Genomic DNA, 23,207 nt, shown 5'->3' with positions numbered 1-23,207 from the left:
ATGTGATCTGGGATTGGAGGATGCTATTATTAATCCCTTGTCATTGACAGACCACTTCTTCTTGACCTTGAAGTTCTCTGCTCTCTGCTTTGGTCTATTGCTGGGGTGTCAAACTCGCATCATCACAACAGTGTCACATAACATATTGTGACTTTTTCCCCCTTTGCTAAACTGGGTATGGATGTGGCCAGCATGTGATGCATCCGGGCCGCAAGTTTGACAGCCCTGATCTATTGAGTCTATTGAGTGGTGTGGCCCAGAACATAGTTCAATAATAAAATGTCTGCAAGAAAACAACCAAGCTCAGAATGCACCACAAACCTCACAGTTCAACCCTGAGCTATAAATATTCTCTTCTGTTAGTTACCATTGTATTTTTTTGTGGCCAACCATGTTTCCAGGTCACCTGGGCCAGGGGTGGGATTCAATTTTTTTTAACAATCGGTTCTGTGGGTGTCGCTTAGTTGGTGGGTGTGGCTTGGTGGTCATGTTATTCGCTGGGCATGGCCAACTCAATATCACTCATATTGAGGCACGCATCTCCTCGCCTGGCCTCTCATGACTGTGGGGATGCTGCAACAGTTGTAAGTGTGAAAAATGGTCATAAGTCACTTTTTTCAGTGCCATTGTAACTTTGAATGGTCACTCCACACAAGCAAAGTACCAGCAAAGGAGGAAAAAAATACTCAAGAGAAGTTCCTGAGACAGGAAGTCTAGTCCTGCCAAGAATGTAATAAGGGTTAATGGAGAGGCAAGGCAACACCAGAATGTTTCCTTCCTGCCTTCCTTACAGGATTAGGCCAGTAATTTCTTCTAACAACCAGTTCTCTAAACTGCTTAGAATGTTAACAACCAGTTCTAGTGAATACGTGCAAACTGGTAGAATCCCACCCCTGACCTGGGCTCAAAGTTAAAGAGAAAGTGAGGTGAAGTTACAATGCAGTTTTTATGACAAGTCAAAACAGGTGACTGTAATTTCTAGTGCTTTTAACTAAAAGACAAAAAGCAATGATGTCAGAAATAAGAAAAGGAAGAGAAATCCTTAAGCTCAAGAGGAGTTGAGATCAACTAAAATTGATTCAGTTGAACCTTTCATTTTATCCTAGTCCCATAAATCTGTCATAAAATGAAATGAAATACACTCCCCACCCCACAATCTGCTCCTTTTAAAGAACAGAAAAATAATTTACATTTGAAAAGATCTCACTGCACCAGCCAAAACATTGAGATCACTATGCAAACTCAGCAATACAGCACAGGAACTGTTCATATGTTTAGGGAATTCTCATCACTTTTTGATCACAAGAAATGCTGGGAATTGTAATCCCAAGGTATCTGCAGGGCACCGGGTTGAAGAAAAGTAGTGTAGCATTTTTCAGGTATATGAGAAAAAATAAGTTAAGACAGCCTAGTGTAAATGGCAGATTTTAGCCTCATTGTGCCCATGGCACACACTGAAACGATATTTGCAAACTCTAAGGGAATATTGATCTTTTGGAAATATTGCTATGAAACTGAGAAATTTTGTGTTTCCTGTTGGATGATTACAAGACTAGAGGCTTTGTGGGGGGGTTTGTCTGTGAGACTGGAGATTTGGAATGATTCCTGACACGGTCAAGTGTTGGAACTTTCTCATTTGTTCATGGGAAATAGGGAGAGAAGGCTTGGGTAAGATTTAAATCAATTAAGAAGTATAATTCTGCAAATAAAAGCAGATAATACCCATAAAACAAGATGAAAGCCAAAAAAAGTATACAGTTGTCCATAGTTTCAAATGTCAGTCCTAGACTTTCTATATCAAAATAGATTTGTCCCGTGCCTGGTGACAAGTTATATTCATTCCTCTCTAAAAGTAAAAAAATACAAAACAAGAACAGGACTTTGATGCTGTAATGGGACGCTTGGAAAAGGAGGAGGATGTTTATCTGCTTGTTCTAGTCCTGAGCTAAAGTGTTGTCTTTAATAATACCATTAACAACAATTGTTGAGAAATTACAGTTTGGAGGAGAAGACTCCAGTTCTTTGAAAGCTCTGCAAAACTGTTGCTTTCCTTCTAACACCCACCCAGAAAATGCCTGTGGTGCCTGCCACCCAGTTTGACTTCCAAAGAAACTCTACTGAATAGTATTCCCTCATATCAAAGACAAGAGACAATGCTGTCTCAATTTCATCCCGCCACTCTCTCCTTCCAAAGTTGGCTAAAATTTGAATGTTTGTGTCAGCCCATCTCAATGAGCAAAGTATTTCATTGTTGTTTGAATAATGATCTTGGTATGGCCTACTGATATCAATGGATGATTCCTTTCCAAGGATTGTCAATTCCCTGCAAAACTTCTCTTTGGTGAGGAAATTACTGGAGTACAGTCCTCTTTTCTGGAAACAAAAATAGTAACAAGTGTTTTCAAGAAACTTCTTGAAGGTTAAATCCATAAATTCTGTCTTTTGTGTACTCTTCTCTTATCCCACATTCTCTGGAAAGTTCATTCTATTCTAAATTGTGTCATCATGACCTATGCCACTGGAGCAGCCAAACCACAGTCCACCATTGGGCTATGTCCTCCAGACCATCTCTGATAAGATACTGTATTGAAAGGAATCCTGACTGTCCATCAAATTAGATTAGCAATGGGCTAAATTACCAGAGAAAAACCATTAGTAACTCTGTTTTGCCATGACAATTATTTGTTGAACACCATCTGAAAATAGCTCTGTTCTTTCTTCTTATCTTGCTATTGTTGCATTTCTAAGATTGGTAAAAATATCTGCCATCTAAGGAGCTTTTTAGATAATTCTCAGCCATAAATGTTAGCCTTAATTTGAAGAACTTTTCAAACAATCAGCAATTAAGGAATAGCTAAATTGCCAGCACACTTAATTTTATTTTTCCATATCCACTTGTCAGATTTCTTTTTTACAATCCCTGCATTCAGCACCAATTTTTTACTTTGGCTGAATTACTGTCTAGCATCCAAACATTATCCCCCCTTTCTTATCAATCTTTGTAATGCTTGGAGAACTCCTTTTGTTTTCCTCTCCAGCAGTTTCATAACTTTTTCACAAAAGATCTAATTTTCTCTCTCTTTTAACTTCCTTCATTACTTTTGCCTTCAACCTTTCCAATTAGATTTTAAATCCCACGTTGTTATGAAGCCAATAACATTTCTTTTGTGAGGAAAAGAGATGGCAGCCATCTTGTACTTCATAAGGTAGACAAAAACATTTTCTTAATCTTTATTTTTGATTTTTTTACTGATCTTCCACATATGGTTTTGGTCTCTGAAATAGAGCACAAAATAGCACTGAGCAAAAATTATAATTAGCAATCCCTCATGCTGTAATTACGATGTTAGAATTTCTGAAGAGACATATAAGCTTCTACTATCCCTTTAACAGAATAATTTAATGATTCTCTTTTTTTTAAGGGAAGGGGGGGGTCTTTGATAATATTACCAATAAATTCTATTAAGTAAAATACTCCTAAAAGGACGTTTAAGTAATAATGTGGAGATTACAGTAATGATCTCATTTACCACCAGGAGAAGCTTGACAAAAGCTATGGTTGGCTTCAGAATGGCTAACTCCCCTCATGAACATCATTTAAGTATTTGTTCTTCAAGGACTAAATGTTTATTTTAAAACCTTTTATTACATCATAAATTAAGGGACTGGGATTGTGATAGAAACAGTATTAAACCAATGGGCTTTTATCCAGTGGTGGGCTGCAACCGGTTTAATAACCGGTTTGGTGAGAGTGTGCTTTGCTATATATATTTGGATATACAAAGGTTGGCTAGACAGCTGTCTACCTGACTTTGAAGATGGAAGAAGGAAGTGTGTGCCAGAGAGATGATTTCCCCCCTCATTTTCTTTCAACCAGCTTTTTCACATCTGCAACCTTTTCATGTTTTTACGAAATCCTAAGGGAAGATATTAGATGTGAATTCCCCTGATTCCACTTTTTTGTGGAGGAGAAGGAGGAAAAGTATTACAGCTAAAGTGAATGTGAGGTTTCCAAGTGATGAATGTGGCAAGCCCGAAACCCTTCCCCCCATAACCAGCAAAGAGAAAGAAAGAAAAGGAATATATAATAAGGCTAAATAAAATGGCTATGCATATGTTAATTTCAGCCTTGACAGCGGGTTTGTTCTCTTCATTCATTTCTGAACTAGTCTACTTCCATGCAGAACTCCAGAGAAATCATGAACACAATTTATTTTACCATGAATTGGATGGAGAAGTTTTAAAACCCATTATGAAAAGCTGGCTTTAGAAAGGATGGAGTTCAGACTTTGCCAAGTAATTATATAATCAATCTATATCTCTGTCCTATTCTCCACCTAGGTAAATGTGTGCATGATAAAAATGTATATATCATAAAATGCTCACCATGTGTTAATAAACATGACCCATGGCTAAGTGGCTGCTAGTTTTTCTCTTGCCTGGTTCACTTTGTTCCTTATATTCTTTCTCTCTCCCCCCAATCTTGACATTGTGGTGACCCCTTTCTTCATTGTATTTGTAGGCTGCATTCCCAGTTGCTTTCCACCTTCCTTTTGGAGGGAAAGATCTTGTCCTTTTTGTGCCAAGATTTTTCCCATTGCAGGTAGTCCTTGATTTACAACAGTTCTTTGAGTGAACATTTGAAATTACAACGGCAGTGGAAAAAGTGACTTATGATGTGTAAGTTGTTCACACTTAAAACCATTGTAGCATGGTCCCATAATCAAAATTCGAACACTTGGCAACTGGCATGTATTTATGATGGCTGCAGTGTCCCAGGGTCATATAAATGACCTTTCATAAGCTTATCACAAGCAAACTCAATAGGGAAGCCAGATTCACATAACAACCATGTTACTAACTGAACAACTGCAGCAATTAATTTAACGATGGTGACAAGAAAGATTGTAAAACTGCCCAAAACTCGCTTAACAAATGTCTTGCTTAGAAATAGATATTTTGGGCTCAATTGTGGCTGTAAGTCAAGGACTATCTTTACAATGGGAACATTCAAACTTACCCTGATAAAGTAGTTACAAAAAGTTATTGACATTGGATTGTAGTGATCTTAGATGCTAATAAATTTTCTGTAGAACTTAGCAATCCGACTTTTCTCATTTGCATCTTGAAGGGTTTCCTTGAATGAGTTTCTGAACCTGCCCTTTGAAATACAGTCTTTTCATTTTGCTAATTAATTTGACTGAATGAAGAAGGCACAGGTTTGAGATTTGCTTCTTGAATGTTTTACCTCTTTTATTAAAGAAGCAAATTAAAAATTCAATAAGACAGACCTATTGATTCATGTTTTTTCCTTTGGATCATACAAATATGAGAGACGAGAAGTCCTTTGTGTAGATCATTCAGACCATGGTTTGATTTTTGAGGGGTTTTGAGGCTTTAATTTCTGTTTTTCTAAAGGGCACAGAGAGTGGACTGAATTTTTTGGCCCATTCTTTCAACTTTAGGGGAGGTCAAGGGTGAAGTATAGGAGCAGGATGCCCCTCCCCCAGGGCAAAATGTTCTCTTCTAATCCTTAGAATCAACTGGACCACAACTCTAAACAGACCAAATATGTACTGCCAAAATCTCAGCCAATGAAGCATTTGTTGCAAAGATGGGTTCCCTACTTTTGATTTAAATTCACACAAGTGCTTCCATAAGACTGGGGAAATAATTGGCAATTTCTGATACTTCCCTGAATGATTATTACAAATGAAAGAGTACATCCGAGAATTAATAAAAAGTCACAAGCTTTTGCTTCAGGCCCGCTATGGAAGGCCCACCCACGATTCAAGGGGTCTTAAAATCCCTTCCAAAATTTGTAGCTAGGCTCTGAATAGAAATATTCGGTAAACAAGATTTAGTTAATTTAATCTGAATTAAATTTAAATTGAATGAAAGCGAAAACACTTTTCGACCTGAACATGTTAAAACTTCTGATGCTGAACACTGCCCAACACAAATGCACAAACTGTGATTTTCTTTCTGGTTTTCTGCTGTATGCTCTACATGAAGTTATGGGGATTGAAAGTAATAAAGCCAGGTTTTTTGCTCACTTACAGAGCCATATCAATAGCCATATGCAGGTCTTCATTCCCTATTGCTTACAGAAAGAGCCTATATGCAGTCCTTTCCTTTCCTTCCTTTCTCTTCTCTCTTCTCCTGTCTCCTTCCTTCCTTTCTCCCCTCCCTCCCCCCTCCCTCCCTCCCTCCTTCCTTCCTCCCTTCCTTCCTTCCTAAGTGATTTGACTGTCTTTCTGTTTCAGGAAGCTGAGTGATTCTTATTCTCTTTTACCAAACAATATTTGTAGGGCAGAATTTTTACTCTTGGCAAGGCTGACATTCTTGGTGTTGGGCATGCATAAGTGCCTTTTCAGAAGTGGGCCAAAACTATGGCACCCAGGACAACATTGTACCTTTTGATTGTTGCTTGAATGGAAGGCAAATTAGAAAGAGGCTTGTGTTTCCACTTCCCAGATGTTTGCCTCTGCATGGCACTTATTACTCCATTCTGGTGTTTTGTCTTATGCCTTTCATCCTTATTTTCCTCCAGAAAGCAAAGGAAGAGGAAATCACTTCAGAAGTAATTGCTTCTTGCTGTTCTCTCCTGGTTCTATTACATGAACAGTAGGGAGAACTCAGTTTGTTATGTATGTTCTGTTCATAACCTTCGCAAACTCTGTGCACACGCCCACAGCCTGGGACCTCTGCAATCAGATCCCTGCTGTTTTTATTGATGATAGATACACTGATACAAAAATAACAAGACAAAACAAGAGCCACCAAAAAAGGCCACACAAACCATTTGTTGTTTAAATAAAAGAAATTTTGTTACATCCTTCTGCCTCCTGTAAATAGCAACAGTGAAACAGAAGCGGAAGAGTATTCATGGGTTCTAAGCAGGGATGGGATGCTACTGGTTCATACTGATTCAGATGAATTGGATGTTAATTTTACATCTGGTTCACTGAACTGGTAGTTGCCATGACTGGCTAGCTCTGCCCACCCCGCCCCACCCCTCCTAGGAGTCTCCACACAGTTTTGGATCCCAAGTAAGTGCAGGGCCTGCGCAGAGGCTCCAGAAGGCCAGAAATGGGACCATTTCCGACCTCCAGAGGGCCTCCGAAGCCTGGCGGTGGGGCAAAAACACTTCCCATACCGTGGTACAGGAGGCCGACTAGGCCACACCCACCATACCTACACCTAACAAGCAACTGGGCAGAGAACCGGTTGCTAATTTTGAAGCCCCCCCGCCCCGTTCAGAGGTAGTGGGCCCCAATCTTTAGGCACCATAGACCGGTTCTGTGGGGAGAGGTTTTTCTGTGGATCAGAAAGGTGTGGTTTAGGATGCTGCCTGAATCACGCAAATGGGGCTTCACTTGTTTGCATGGCCTGTTTTCTGGCATGCCACAGACTAGTGCCGCTCCACAGACCAGGGGTTTGGGACCCCTGTTCCAAGGGATCCACATGCAAAAGTAAACATGTTGCTATTCTACAATAAAGTTGGGTATTTGCATTTTTCATTACAGTACCAATTATGGGAAGACTGAGTCCGATAATGGAATGTTCTCATTGCCAACCACATTAAACCATGTATTATTTGTTTCTTTGTTCATCAGGTTTGGTCTTTGATATAACCACACTTCTGATAGATTAGATACTATCAGCCTTCTTGTCCAAGTAGTCTATATTAAAACTTCCTGATTCTAGAACTGCAATATAATTCTGCATCAAGAAAATAGGATTCACCAGGTATAAGTTATTCAAATAGATAGATAGATAGATAGATAGATAGATAGATAGATAGATAGATAGATAGATAGACAGATATAGATATAGATATAGATATAGATATAGATATAGATATAGATATAGATATAGTTGGATAGATAGATATAGATATAGATATAGATATAGATGATACAGATATCGATATAGAGATAGATAGATAGATAGATAGATAGATAGATAGATAGATAGATAGATAGATAAATAGATGTTTTCGTAGATTTTCACGGACACAGGTATGCAGGTCTTGGCATGTTCGGGTTTTTCCCATGTAAGATTGAGAGTATCTTGCCGACGTTTCGGTGAGGTCCCATTCGCCATCCTCAGGCTGGTGCTTTCGGCTTCGTGCCACTGCTTGCACTGGCACGAAGCCTAAAGCAGTTTTTGCGGGTACTTACATGTATGTTATTCAGCTTTGTTCAGGTTTTTCCCCACTATATATATATATGTGTGTGTTATTCAGCTTTGTTCGGGTATTTTCCCACGTCATTATAGTTGTGCTTTTAAAGTTGTAGCAACGTTTCGGCAGAATCTCATCTGCCATCATCAGGCTTCTGTATTGTGTTCGTCTGACGAACACTATACAGAAGCCTGATGATGGCAGATGAGATTCTGCCGAAATGTTGCTACAACTTTAAAAGCACAACTATAATGACGTAGGAAAATACCTGAACAAAGCTGAATACCATACATGTAAGTACCCGCGAAAACTTAAGAAAACATACATATGTGTGTGTGTGTGTGTGTGTGTGTGTGTGTGTGTGTGTGTAGATAAATGTCTTGCAGAGCATAAATTCTCCCATCCTCTATTAACATAAAGAAACAAATACTAACTGACTGATTACAATTTAATTTGGTGTGAACTCTTCTTTTTGGGATTGTTGGAATTGGATGAATAAGAAATAGAAAATTGCTTTTAAATACCTCGAGAAACACAGATCCTAACGATCCATTGGAAGCTGCAATCTGCACTTAATAACATATTTGGTAGAGGGGACTCTATCCAGCTTCCCAAAGGACAAATAGTTTACCCCATTGTTCAAAAATTCTGATTTCCTTTAATATCATAATTATATCTGAATCTGAACCATAACCTAGAAAACAAGATGTGCTTTTTGAAAGACAACCCCTATCAAAATGGGGGCTAACTCCAAGAGTAGCTATTGTGATTTTTCCCTTACTTAATGTTACATTGGGGAGAGTTAAGTTTCACTTAGATGCACTATAATGGTTCATCTTTTCCCTTCCCTGCACATGTAATAAAATCCTCCTGTCATGTTTGTCATTGCCCTTCTGTAAGCTATGATCATAAAGCAAGATTCTGCACAAAAATGGGAACATTTTTATGACTTTCAAGATGAAACGGCATCATAGATTGAACTGTGTGGAAAACACATCCTTAAACTCTATGGGCTACTTGGGAGCTGGTATAAAACAGTTACCTTAGGTACCTTAAATTTAAAATGATGAAATTGTGTGGTAATGAATTTTAAAACTCCACACACAGAAACACAGAGGACTAAGTAGCACACTTGGGGAAAGAGAAAATATGTAATGTCAACAGCTACAAAAAAATTAACAAACACATTTCTGTTCTCTTTCAAAAACAATAAGTATACATTTATCAGGCAAGATTTATAATCATTGTGCTATTATAGTAGTTATAGTGAGGCTACTCTAAAAACATTAGAAAGAAACAGGGCAGTAAAAAAGAAGCTTGTAGTGCCTGAATGTAGATGCATTTGATGCTTTGACTTTACCATATATTGTATAAATAGATATTTATTTATTAACAAATTTTATAGGGCTGTTCATCTAAGACAATGTAACTCTGGCTAGTGCACAGCATTAAAAAACAAAAACAAATAATAAACCAGAAAAAAACTTCTCACCTTATATCATTAAACAGATTCAATATGTAAGCACAAAGTATAAAATCACAACTCAGCAATGTAACAGCGCAAGCAAAAAAAACCGAAATTCTCATTCAACTGGTCCTCTGATATCTGGAGGAAAAACCAGGTCTTAACAGCTTTTCTAAAGGTGAGCAGAGTTGAAATCTGTTGTGTTTGCATGTATGTGTGTCCAAGTGTGTGCATGTGTATGTGAGTTGAAACAGAACTTTCTGAAGCTGCTTGGCAGGAGCAACTTAAACAATATGCACATATACCCTTAAATATTATCGATTTTAATTAAAAGTTAAACAACTTAATAGTGTACTGAAGCCTAGCTATCCAAAGAAGAAACTCCAATTAATCGTGTAAGGTAGGGCCAAATGAGAAGCTAAAAATTTCTTTGGTGGATTCTAATTTTACTACCACTTTTACAATCAATATATAAGCATCACTTTATCTTCTATTTTTCTTCAATGAATCTTTAGTTTTCCAAGTGAGTGTGTAGATGAGGGCCCAAGAGTACCAACGAGTGGCTTTTAAGCTCATAATGTGGTTTTGAGCAATATATCATCAAGGCAATGATGCTGGGATGATGTATTACACTAATACATCATAAGAGCACTATCGCTCTTGTGATGTATTAGTATTATACACGATCAGAACACTATCGCTGATGCATTACTCAAATGAACCATTTTTAAGCTTAAAATAAAAAGTGTCTTTACCTTCATTTGGCATTTTTACCATAGTTATATAACCAAAAAGTGTAGATGATAGTGATCATAACAAAAGATAAAATATTAGTCTTCTGAGAAAAACAAAAATAAAAAACCAAACTCCATTAATTGGTCCCAGCAAAGGTATTTGTATACCAATCAGCAAATGGCCTTCATAAGCTGATCTTAGCCCAGTTTTTTATTTATTTATTTTTTATTTATTTGATTTGATTTGTCAATTGCTTACAAGATAATAGGTATAAGTATAAACATAGTTATGAATACATGGATACATATAAGAAAAATAAAAGAAACAATAGGACAGGGACGGTAGGCACATTGGTGCACTTATGCACACCCCCTACAGACCTCTTAGGAAAGGGGTGAGGTCAATAGTAGATAGTCTAAGGTTAAAGTTTTTGGGGTTTGGGGAAGAAACCACAGAGTCAGGTAGAGTATTCCAGACATTGACCACTCTGTTGCTGAAGTCGTATTTCCTACAATCAAGTTTGGTGCAGTTAATCATGAGTTTGTATCTATTGTGTGCTCTTGTATTGTTATGGTTGAAGCTGAAGTATTCATTGACAGGTAGGACATTGCAATGTATGATTTTATATACTATACTTAGATCGGACCGAAGGCGGCGTAGTTCTAAGTTTTCTACATCTAGAATTTCAAGTCTTGTGGCTTAAGGTATTCTGCAATGAGTAGAGGAGTGGAGAACTCTTCTTGTGAAATATTTCTGGACTTTCTCAACTGTGCTAATATCAGATACGTAATGTGGGTTCCAGACTGATGAGCTGAATTCAAGTATTGGTCTAGCAAATGTTTTGTATGCTCTAGTTATTAGTGTAATATTACCAGAGAAAAAGCTACATAGGATTAGGTTAACAACTCTTAATGCCTTATTGGCTATGTAGTTATAGTGGGCTCTAGCACTTAGATCATTAGAGATGAGTACTCCAAGGTCCTTGACAGAGTTTGGATCATCAACAAGGTCTTGACTATTCAGCTTGAATTTTATTTTCTGATTTTTTTTGCCAATATGTAGGACAGAGCATTTATTTGTTGAGATTTGAAGTTGTCATTTGCTTGACCATAGTCGAGGTCTTTTTGAAGGGTAGCAGAATTATCTGTGGTGTTGAATAGTTTTACTATTTTCTCTTCATCAGCGAAGAGAATGCAATCGCAGTTGGGGGAGAGATTAGATAAGTCTAAATTTTATTGATACATACAGAGCCTCCTGTGATGTCCAGCCAGAAAAACAACTAGGAAATAATGTTTGGAAATTTAGGATGTGTTGATTTCAGATACAAATAGCACCATGTTCTGTTTTTCTGATTTGCAAACTGGTGGCAGGGATAGTTATTCATTCAGCCAAGAACAATGAGAAAGATATATTCTAGAACTATACCTTTTTTCAGTGGTGGGATTCAGGTTTTTTTTTACTACCAGTTCTGTGAGCATGGCTTGGTGGGCGTGGCTTGTTGGCCTGGCAGAGGAAGGATACTGCAAAATCCCATTCCCTCTCCACCCCACTAACCTGCTTTCCAGCTCTGTCCTCCTCTGCAGGGCAACAAAAGAAGACCCAGCCAATCAGCTGGGACTCGGGAAGCAGAGCATAGATATGGCGGGGCCAGTCAGAGATGGTATTTGCTGGTTCTCCAACCTTCTCAAAATTTCCACTACCGGTTCTCCAGAACTGTTCAGAACCTGCTGAATACCACCTCTGCCTTTTTTCTTTTTTGAGATGGGGTAATGTGCAAATCAGGCCTGATTCAATCTGAATACACACATCAATTTAATAAATTGGTCCACTTCATTGTGGAGATATCAATTCAGATATAAATTTTCTAAAACCTGGTACAGTTTGGATCACTGAACACACATATAGAAAAAGTTCAAACAATGTAAATCAATTTAATACTCTGAGTTGTTTGAATTAATGTGGAGTATACAGTATTTTTACAGGCTTAGTGGCAATTAAGTTTTGGCTTCACACTTCGGAAATATTTCTGAAGTTTATTTTGCCTCTGAATACATCAGGTTGTTAACTGGGACACTGGGAATTCCCCAGTTGAGTGACTTGAGCCAATGATTTACTCTCAGTCCTAGGAAGGAAGCAATGGCAAACCACTTCTGAAAAAAATATTACGAAGAAAATTGCAGGAGTTCTCCTGTCAGTCTCCAGGAATCAGACACAATTGAAAATAAATAAATAAACATAGGTGGCAGCCGAAGCCAATATTTCATTTTCTTGCTTTTATCTTATTGTTGTATATTTAAGCTGCAAGATTTCTTGCCCAAGAATCTTGATTAGTAATTTATTCTGTACCATTTTGCTTTCGGCAAAGTTCGTTTTGTACAAACGCACATATGTTTATTTTATCTGAGGCTTAATTCAGTATCTTTTATCTGTTTTTCATGTTTTCTTTTTAAAAAAAATGTTACAATGTATCTTGTAATTGATTTTAATAATTTTTCCTACTGTTGTGTGCCCCTTTTTGTGTGCCTCGCATTTGTGTTTGTGTTTTATGTGCTTATAATATTTTTATATGTGGATTTTAAAAGAAATAGTTCATTTTCTAAATAAGGAGCTAACGGACAGGTGCATGCAAAGATACAGAGACAGGTTCACATAGATACATTTTATCCAGGTGCACACATAGACACAGAGACAGATGTACCTAGAATATTATATACCAATACATTAGTGGGTCAGTTCACACTAAACTTTTTTTTGAATATATGTTTTATTGGTACATTTTTTCTTTAAAAACATAAAAAATTCCATGTCTGTCTGAACAGCGTGTTGTCTGGGCACAATTAATTTTAAGTAATGATACAGTAATAACCATAATCATACCAGTAATCTTAATAAATATATTGATATTCAAATATTTCATACCTTTGTCTAGCTAGATTACACATAACTGTGACTGGGTCATTTGTGATCCATTGTATCATGGGAAATCAATCATTATTTCAATGTTTTATATGACCCAGGCCATAATATTAAGCCATGCTATGATTTATATTGTAGAACACAACACATTATATTTTGTGACTGAGTTTTCTAACCAAGGTTTGGGTTTTATTGTCATGTGAATTAGCTGCATTGAATAATAGGACTTCCAAGACATTGAAAAGAAGTACTTCCCAAGGGCATTGAAAGAAATGATTAATTTTTCTTCTTGAAAGATCAAAGTCTTTGTATCCTCTGGAAACTTTGGGACTGGCTGCTTTAATAGCAGTGAGCACAATAGCTGTGCTGGGATTACCAGCAAAAGCAGTTGTGCCTGGATGGGCACATGCAGACAGCTGGGATTAGCCTTTGAAGCAGATGTGTTGAAAGGAAGACTCAATCCTTTCAATACTTCAAGGAAGTGCAAGGTGCATGGACCAATGAATTTTGCGAAGTATTTCTTCAACTGTTTGCACAGTCCTGGTAAGCAGGACTTCCTTTCCCCCAATATGTACCTCATTGTGGGTCCTTCCAGTGCCATTGTGGTAAACTTATTTTTGCTTATATTTCACTCCCATACTCTTTACAGGCACCCTCATAGACACATATGCAAAGAGCTCTGTTTGGATATGTCTGGAAAAAATACTGTAGGGCTCTTTGTGAGAGAGTATTTAGGCTTTGTGGCAAGTTGCCATGATTGATTGGTTATTGCAATCAAATCAATGTTGATTCTTAAGAACTGCATTAGTTTGTTTTTCTCCATGATGATCATGCCATTAGCTGTTGGATTTTTTTTAATGTGGTAGTTATCATTTAGTTGTTATTTTTATTATTTACTGTATGATCCAGATCCTTTGAGGAAATTATAATTGTACATAATATGTTTTTGTAAGTCACTGTGCATACAACAACATATTAATAATAATAATGATTCATCCTCATGTTTGTCTCCATCAACTTTCTGTTCTGTGTCAAGTGTGATAGATAAGTTGTGGGGGGGCGGGGTGTCTGCATCATTTATTTGTAAACATCTAAAGTGGGAATTGGTGAACCTTGGCTTAGGTTGATAAGCGTAGAATCTCTTTAAAGTCCAAAATGAGAAATGTTGTTCCGCTAGATTGCACCATTCTCAGTTAAATGAGTTTATAAAGATCTAGTTTGAAAAAAGTTATACTTATCATTTTAACTTGACAGCTAGGTGATAGCCTGTCATTTCAATAACAATTGAAATGCAGAGTGGCATCTCGTAATTCCCCAGTACCTTTCATCGTTATCTCAAAATCCCCCATCACCATGGAGTTTTCTCTGTCCTCCATACATTTCAGAAGATCGACTATTTTTATTTACTTAACTCTCTGGGCTCCTTGTTTATGTTATTTACCATGTATGAACTGCCTTTTGGGCTCCTATGAAGATGCTTCCCTAGATTAAGATGGCAAATAAAGATACGCTTTACAAAAGGGATCATTAAAAACAATAACGCCACACGAAAGAATTGAGAGCATTTGAAAAAATAATCCGATGTGTTAAAAACTTCTGGCTAATCTTGAATTTGATTTTTTTTTTTTTTTTTTAGCACGTTCATGTTCATGTACTTCCAAGAAAGCCAGGTGATTTTGACAGAAATGACAATATCTACGATGAGGTAAGACTGAGCTGAAGAGCTCAACCTTTTCTTTTAACCTGGTTATTTAGATTTAGCACACGCACACAAACATGCATGTGCTACCATGCCAATTTGCCGCTGCCTATAATCTGAAACTGCAACTTCAAAGCAAGAGTTTCAAATAATGGTTTCACGAAGGCATTAATCTGATTTTGTCAGATAATGTAACAGAACTGAGATAAATATTACACACTTTATCTTAGCAACTGTCATTCTAGGACTGCTTCACACTTCGGGGCTGATCTGTCTGGTACAAGAATGGTAACTTTTAGTAGCAATCTTATCAAATATGCAGCACGTTCTGAATAGCCAAAAATTGGAGCCATATTATTTTTTTAAAGGAGTGCTCTACGAAACACTTGGTAGCAGGGATGGGATGCTACCAGTTCTGCCCAGTTCTATAGAACCGGTAGCTCTGAGGAGCAGCAGACACTGAACCGGTTCGGTGTTTGCTGCTGTTTGGCCCACCCACCCACCCGGGCTCTTACCTGTCCTTTATTTCCTGCTTTTTCAGTCTCAGCTGCTTTGCACAGCAGGGCTGAGGTAGAAAAAGCAGGGAAAAAGTAGCTTTTCAAATGCTGCACACTTGTGCGTAGCCCTTTTTCAGCTGTCCAGGTGACACAGCTTAAGGTTTTTTTTACACACGCACATGGTGCACATCAGGCACATGTGCGTGTGAAGTGCGCACATGCACGCCAAACATAGTCACCGAACTGGTAGTAACACCAGTTGAATCCCACCCCTGCTTGGTGGTCACATTTCCTGAACTGATAACCTTTCTTTATTGTGATGTAGTGATTGTTGATGATAGTTGTATCCATAATGGGATCAGAACCTGCAGAGTATCACAGCCATTAGGCATTTCAGGTGACAAATATTAGGAATTATAGTAATAATATGTTTACAGTTCTTCTATTAGCATCCATCCACAGGAGAAGGATAGAGTTATGTACTATATGCCTTTAAGACTGTTTTGGCCCACTAACAGACTTGTATCATAAAGTGGAGGATATTATTCATCTCCTACATTGAACCGGTATCTAACTAAGAGTCAACAGTTACCAATAAAAGATAATATTGTAGCTCAGGGCTGAATTGTGGGATCCTTGGTGCTCTCAGCTTGGTTGTTTTCTTGCAGATATTTCGTTACCCCACTGGGTAACATCATCAGTGCTAGAAGTGAGTGGAGTTTGCTTTCTGTGGACATAGAAGTGACTTGCCCTATCAGTGTTGGTGGGAATGTTCTTGGTACTTCCTAGATCAGGCTGTTGATGATTATTTCATTGTTTGCCTGAGGTGAGTTCCTTGACTGAGGTATTGCTTATATGCCACGAACAACACTCCAATCAGAATGGAATGGAATGGAATGGAATAGAATAGAATAGAGTAGAGTAGAGTAGAGTAGAGTAGAGTAGAGTAGAGTAGAGTAGAGTAGAGTAGAGTAGAATAGAATAGAATAGAAAGTTGGAAGGGACCTTATAGGTCATCTAGTCCAAACCCTCCCCACACCCAAGCAGGAGATCCTACATCATTTAATCAAGACCACCTCCACCAACACTTACAGGGCAAGTCACCTGTATATTAACAGAGGCAAAATGTCACTCCCTTCCAATATTGATGATGTTACTAGTTGGTAATGAAATGTCTTCAAGAAAATAACCAAGCTCAGAGAGCACCAAGGACCCCCACAGTCAACAGTCAGTGCACTTGAATGAGAGGGCATGGCAACATGACCCAACAAAATTTGGGTTAATCCTACTTCACCTCAAATGTTACATCTCCTGGTCTAGTAATTGAAGGAATTAGTGGGGGTTCACCCATGATATCAACACTGGTCTGCTGATCATCAGCGCAGATGGTGGAAAACAACAGATTGATGGATTGCTGTGCTTTAGCAGCCAAAGTGGTACCAAAGAGGGGCCAGTGCAAGTCTTTAGTGCAACGTGATTAGTATTGCTGAGCCTTTCTATCTTATGCATGGAAGAAAAGCTCATTCTTTCCTAAGGATGAATTATTCAGTGTAAAACTTTTAAACCGACAATGATATTCAGCAGGCGATGTCCTCTTCTTTGCCTCTGACATTCAGAGACACAGCAAGAAAATCACTTAGGAAAAGATATTTTGACTTCGCAATCTCATTCAGCACATTATGCTAAATCGTTTTGGCGGCACAGGAATGCCTATTAGGAATCATTTTCAATTTTGGAAGTGCTTAAGCATAAGAGTTAGCAGCTTTTGGGTTTCCATTTTATTCAAGCAGAACTGGCAAAGGAAAGAGACCTCAGTTGATTCCCCTATAAAAGAGCCTGATTGAATATTTTTTGACTTCACACACGCTCTTCTTAAGCCAACCTTCTTTAGAAACAGGAATGAGAAGGATAAAAACCAGGCTGGCACATTCTCTCTCTTTAATCTCCAAAGAGTTTCTTTAAAATGACTTTCCAGTTACTAGTGAATGAATATTTGCTTTCATCGACCAATGATTTTGTTAAACCATCAGTGCTGTTAACTATTGAACTATTTCTGAAGAGACTTTAAAGATATGCCTACAAAAGGATCCATAGGTCATTTCTACAAAATGTTCTCTTAAATAATGTTCTGCAACAGGTATTGCTCTCTGAAATATAGCCTTTAATCAATACACAAAGTATTCTGGAGGAAATTTTCCAAAACAAACAAGGAAACAAAAACGAGGCTACCAAATCAGGGTTGAAAAAGACCTGGAAATCTACTAGATATCAGAAGGGTTGTCTGTTATAGTCTGTTGCTATCTAGTGAGTCCCAATTGTTGAAGCCCACATCTGATAGCACTAAATAGATTCCCCCATTAAGTGGCCTAGAAAGGTCCTGTCCCCTGTATTCAACTCCTGTGCATCATTGTACCCAGTGAAAAGTCTACTCCAATTCAAGACCACTGTCAGCCTTGGAAGCCATATTTCACTTAGAAGCTTCGAGGCTGCCACATTTAGTGCCTGGGAATTTGGGGGCGGGGGGTGTTCCATAGAAAGTTGGGCAATTAGACTCAACAACATTCTTTCACAGGAAGTCAAGGACATGTTACCCTGCACCTGGAGAGGAGTGTCTGGAGGAAGGTCTCCAGTTGGGAGGATGTTTGATTGGGCCATGTAATGGACTGGTGGGTGCAGGGGATGGATCTTTGAATTTCTATTGGGAAGGAAAAACCCGGAACTCTCAGATTCAGGTTTCCCAGATGTGCTAATATGACAATTCTAATAAAATGGAACTTTGAGAAAATGCCTGTCTCAGAGTTTATAAGTTTGGAGTTTGTTAATTGGAACACTGACAACCACAGTATCCAAAAAGGAGACAGATGCAGTGGAGGTTTCCATCCTGTTTCTTCCTTGTTAGGTGGCATTATGAGCTAATATGCTGGAAGGAACAATATTCTGAAAGAATTAAGACACTCCAGTACTCTGAGATGAGCTACTGTCAAGGAGGAGGAGGAGGTTATGCCCTGCCTCCTTGACAGTAGTTTTTCTTCTTGTTTAGTTATGGCATGGATCCACTGTGTGGAAATATTTGGTGCTCTCTGAGCTTGGTTGTTTTCTTGCAGATGTTTCATTATCCAACTAGGAAACATCATGAGTGCTAGAAGGGAATGCTCTCTGTTTATTTACTAGCGGCTTGCCCTGTCAGTGTTGATGGGAGTGTTTTTGGTACTTCCTTGATTAGGCTGTTGTGTGCTGTTAGCTTGCCTGAAATGGGATAGGTTCTTTGTCTGAAGTGGTATAGGTTCTCTGTTTGAGCAGGGGGCTGGTCTAGAAGACCTCCAAGATCCCTTCTAGTTTCTGTTCCATTCCATTCCGTTCTATTCTATGTCTGAGTTGGCAATTCTTTGATTGGGGTATTGTATACTGCTTGGCTGATGGTCTAGTATAAATCGTGGTATTATCTAATGCTGATTACTGGCAAGGAGATGTGGTCTTTTAGCTTTCTTGATTTTTTTTTAGTTTCCTAGTATGATTTGATTGCTTATTTAGTATCCTATGACTATCACTAAGTGTTGTATCTTATCATTCTTGATGAATGTATTTTTATGTACACTGAGAGCTTATGCACTGAAGACAAATTCCTTGTGTGTCCAATCACACTTGACCAATAAAGAATGCTATTCTATTCTATTCTATTCTATTCTATTCTATTCTATTCTATTCTATTCTATTCTATTCTATTGAATGGCCTGTAGATGTTGTTTATTTCTATGTGCCTGTTGATGGCTGGCTAGTATGAGTGCCAGGCTACTAGGAATTCTCTAGAGGTTTTGGACTTAAGTTGGTCCCCTTTCCCAGTGTTGCAGACAAAATTGCTATGCTGGCTTTGACAATGGAAGGTTTCTTTGCTAGCTATTTGCTTTCAAGATCTAGCTTTCCAATACAGGAGAATCTCTAGTCACAATATAATTCATTCCATAACTTTGGTCACAACCCAATTTGGTCGTGACCCAAACCTAATTTTGGAAATTTGCCGCTTACAAAAAAAAAATGGTGTGAAGGGGAAATCAGCTGCAAAAAAAAAAAATGTGAATTTTTTGGTCAGAACCTGATTTGGTTGTGGTCAGAAGTGTTCGTGCCCAGAGGTTCTACTGTATACTGACTTCTTTCATCCCTGCTCCCAAACCTAGTAATGCAATTTTTTTTTTAAAAAAATCACCATTGATGGTGTTCCAGATATTTAGTATCCTAATCTTTTCTAGTTTTCTTCTCTGGCAAAAATCTTCCTTATTTTTTTTTAAGTCAGTAGCTATGCCTCAACTCTTTTTGAGTTCTTCTGATATATTGCCTACAATATATATCCTTCAAAACAGACCTGGAAGAAGAGGAAATAAATTCATAATGAATAAAATAAATAATGAAAGCAATGCCAGAAGAATGAGTTAGATTTTCCCCCTTTGACCTATATAAAATCTCTCAAAAATACATCTGAAAAAAGTAGAGTCAAAGCCCTGGTATTTGCCCATATTTTATTCTCTTATATATTCTATGATACTGAATGCAATATAATCAGAGAAGTACCTACTTGTCCAATTCTAAGTATGGAATATCAAACAAGATGAATGTTTAATCAGACTATTCTTATAAACTAACAATATATTGTTTTCTAATAGTTATATGTAGATTAGTGGATTTGGCTGAGGTCTATATAGGTTTCTTAAAATGGCCCTAAGTTTTAGTTATTATTATTAATCTTTCTCTGAATACTTTTCTTTCTCTTATTTTTTTTTTCTTTAAACACAAATCTAATAGAAATTAATTAGTGTACTTCAAGGTGTTACATAGAGATTACCTTTAAAAGCCAAGGTTATATTTAGACATCTACTTCTATGGGAATGAACATATTCATAAGTATATGTTGAAGCTAAATAAATCTTTTTTCAGATATGTATGGATTCTCATCTTATTTCAAAATCTTGGGGTGTAGCTATCCATTTGGAATCTTACTCATTTGATTAGTTTTACCATCTCCATAATGTTTTCAAAGTATTTCTAGCAGGACTTCCAGATTCTGAAACAGGTTTGTTCCCCATACCATCTGTCTGGTAAACTCACAAGATTTGCTTCTCTCGCCATGTACATGTATACATCTGAACTACACTGTGTTGTTTCTCCATGACATATAATATATGTGGGTTCATGCATAATTTTGTATTTATTTATGTATTTATTTATCTTGTCATGTCTATGTTTATATTAGAGGTAAATACCCTTTGAGAGCTGTATGCAATGTAATTTCATTTTAATGTATGCCGATTAGTGTACATTTAAAGTGACAATAAAGTGTTCTATTCTATTGTATTCTGTTCTAATTTAGTTTTCTATTCTAATTTAGTTTCTGGTTGGATTTTAGGAATGTTTCGCCTTATTATAATTTTTATTTTCTCATCTTCTATACAAATAGCAACAGCAATAACAAGATACAACTGTCTAGTCTTAGATCTTACTATCCTAATACGTTAACATCATTCCATTCCAGTGCCTGTGGATTATTCTAGACAATTTCCAATAATAATTTACATGTTTGTGTAATGCTTCCTATCCAGGGATATTGCTGTACAAAGACCTTGTTAAAATTTCACTTCTTCTATTCTTTCAACCATGAATCACTGTTACTAGGCATGCACACACATATATATTCATAGGTACTTATTCGTACAGCCTCCTCTTCTGCAGACTGTTTGTTTGAATCCTTAGATCAAAATCTTACTTGCTTCTCCAGCCTATTCTCAAATTATGCATTTTGGCTGAAAGTGAAAATGGAATCAGCTGGAAACTTGTTTTTTCATGAGATTCTTTGTAAGTTCTTCTCAGATCTTAACTGAAAATATGGTGAGATTATCTTTACAGGCAGTGCCATAATAGATAAAGTCCTAGGTGCTTCATATCCTGCCACATTGTAAGATAAGGGTTGTGTAGCTCTATCAGAAAAGTTTAATTCTTTGTTGAGATTGCTCAGTGACATCCCTTTTAAAAGGAGTATCCATCAGCTTCTTCACGGCCATGAATATGGACAGTCTTATTAGCAGCATCATAACAACAAGATTGTTAGTATTATGTCCCCTTCTGCTTTATTTCCATCCAGATGCTCAGCTGTTGAGTTCCTCAGCTGGAAAACTAACAGCCAGGGCTTGAGACCCAAGCTCTGAACAATGGGGTGAGCTCCCATTCCTTACCTCAGTTCCTGCCAACCTAGCAGTTCGAAAGCATGCAAATGCAAGTAGATAAATAGGTACCACTTCAGTGGGAAGGTAACAGTGTTTCATGAGCCTTTGACATACGGCCATGCTGGCTATATGACTATGGAAATTATCTTTGGACAATGCTGGCTCCCTCTGCCAAAAAACAGAGATGAGCACCGTGCCCTAAAGTTAGACATGACAGACCTTTATCTTTTTGCAGTCATTAAACAAGGGAATCTATGGTTACTTGATCTGTGTTTCCAAAATCTAGCTGACAATGGCAGCAAAAACATACAAGAAATCCTAACATTTTTGGCAGCAAAAACATACAAGAAATCCTAACATTTTTCTGTCATCCAATGGCTATCCTTATGTGTTCAGCCAAGACTGATTGGCATGATCATTTTATGTTTTCAATATATTATGAAGGATTTTAAAGTCTACAGTAGTTTGGGACTGTGTAATGTTAAATATTAGTGTACAGGTAGTCCTTGACTTATGACCAATTCCTTTAGGCACTGAAGGTACAATGGACTTCTTCCTCACCACTCAATTTCAAAGCTATGATGGCTGCTCCTCAGTGGTGGGATTCAAAATTTTTTACTATCGGTTCTGTGAGCGTGGCTTGGTGGCCATAGCGTGGCTTGGTGGCCATAGCGTGGCTTGGTGGCCATGGCTTGGTGGCCATGACAGGGGAAGTTTATGGTAAAATCCCCATTCCCTCCCCACCTACTAACCTGCTTTCCAGCTCTGTTCTCCTGTGCAGGGCAACCAAAGAAGACCCAGCCAATCAGCTGGGACTCGGGAGGCAGAGAATAGATGGGGGTGGGGCCAGTCAGAGGTGGTATTTGCCGGTTCCACAAACTACTCAAAATTTCGGCTACCGGTTCTCCAGAACTGGTCAGAACCTGCTGAATACCACCTCTGCTGCCCCTCCATTCCTCTGGAATTACATAATCACATTTTGGGCTTTTGATAAGTGGCTCACTTTTACAGCCATTTGCAATGTTTCATGGTCATGTGACCATTTTTTAAAACCTTTTTTTTTGCTCATTTCCAGCATAATACCCCTTTGGGTATTTTTTTTTTCACCTTAATCACCACGGAGCTTGCTTAATGACCTCAGTGGTCATGTAATTTACTGCCTCAAAACTGCCAAGAAATCAAGTCTGGTTGTATAATGCCTCAATTTATGACCACCACAACTTACTAGTACCATAATTCTGCGCTCAATTATGATCATAAATTGAGGATTGCATGTAATATTGATTCTTGTGCCCCGGATATAGTAGCCTTAAGAACAATTAGTACAGGCAAAGTAACTCATACAATAAGAGAAATCATTATGATCTGGGTAGGCCACACCACAGCTGAACTGTAGATAAGAACTTGGGGCTTATTTTAAAAAAAAAGGGTCAGAAGGAATGCCAAGTCATCAGCTTGGCAATGGAGGGTTGGGCAGGACTGGAAAGAGAAAAAAGAC

At 37.9% G+C, this 23,207-nt stretch overlaps 1 protein-coding gene across 3 annotated transcripts in view; it reads left to right on the top strand.

The window, feature by feature from the left end:
- The window catches only part of FHIT (fragile histidine triad diadenosine triphosphatase), a 927,448-nt gene that overhangs the window by 732,320 nt on the left and 171,921 nt on the right, over positions 1-23,207 (top strand). For all 3 annotated transcript variants that reach the window (XM_026721738.2, XM_087923572.1, XM_087923571.1), the window contains one exon: positions 14,941-15,009. In XM_026721738.2, the coding sequence (XP_026577523.1) occupies positions 14,941-15,009 (69 nt within the window). The remainder of the gene's footprint in view (positions 1-14,940; positions 15,010-23,207) is intronic.

This window comes from Pseudonaja textilis, chromosome 2 (genome assembly GCF_049901715.1).
Source record: "Pseudonaja textilis isolate UNSWEBS1 chromosome 2, rPseTex1.2, whole genome shotgun sequence".
NCBI lineage: Eukaryota > Metazoa > Chordata > Lepidosauria > Squamata > Elapidae > Pseudonaja > Pseudonaja textilis.
Note: the sequence above shows the minus strand (reverse complement) of the source record. Positions and strands in the feature narration are given on the sequence as shown.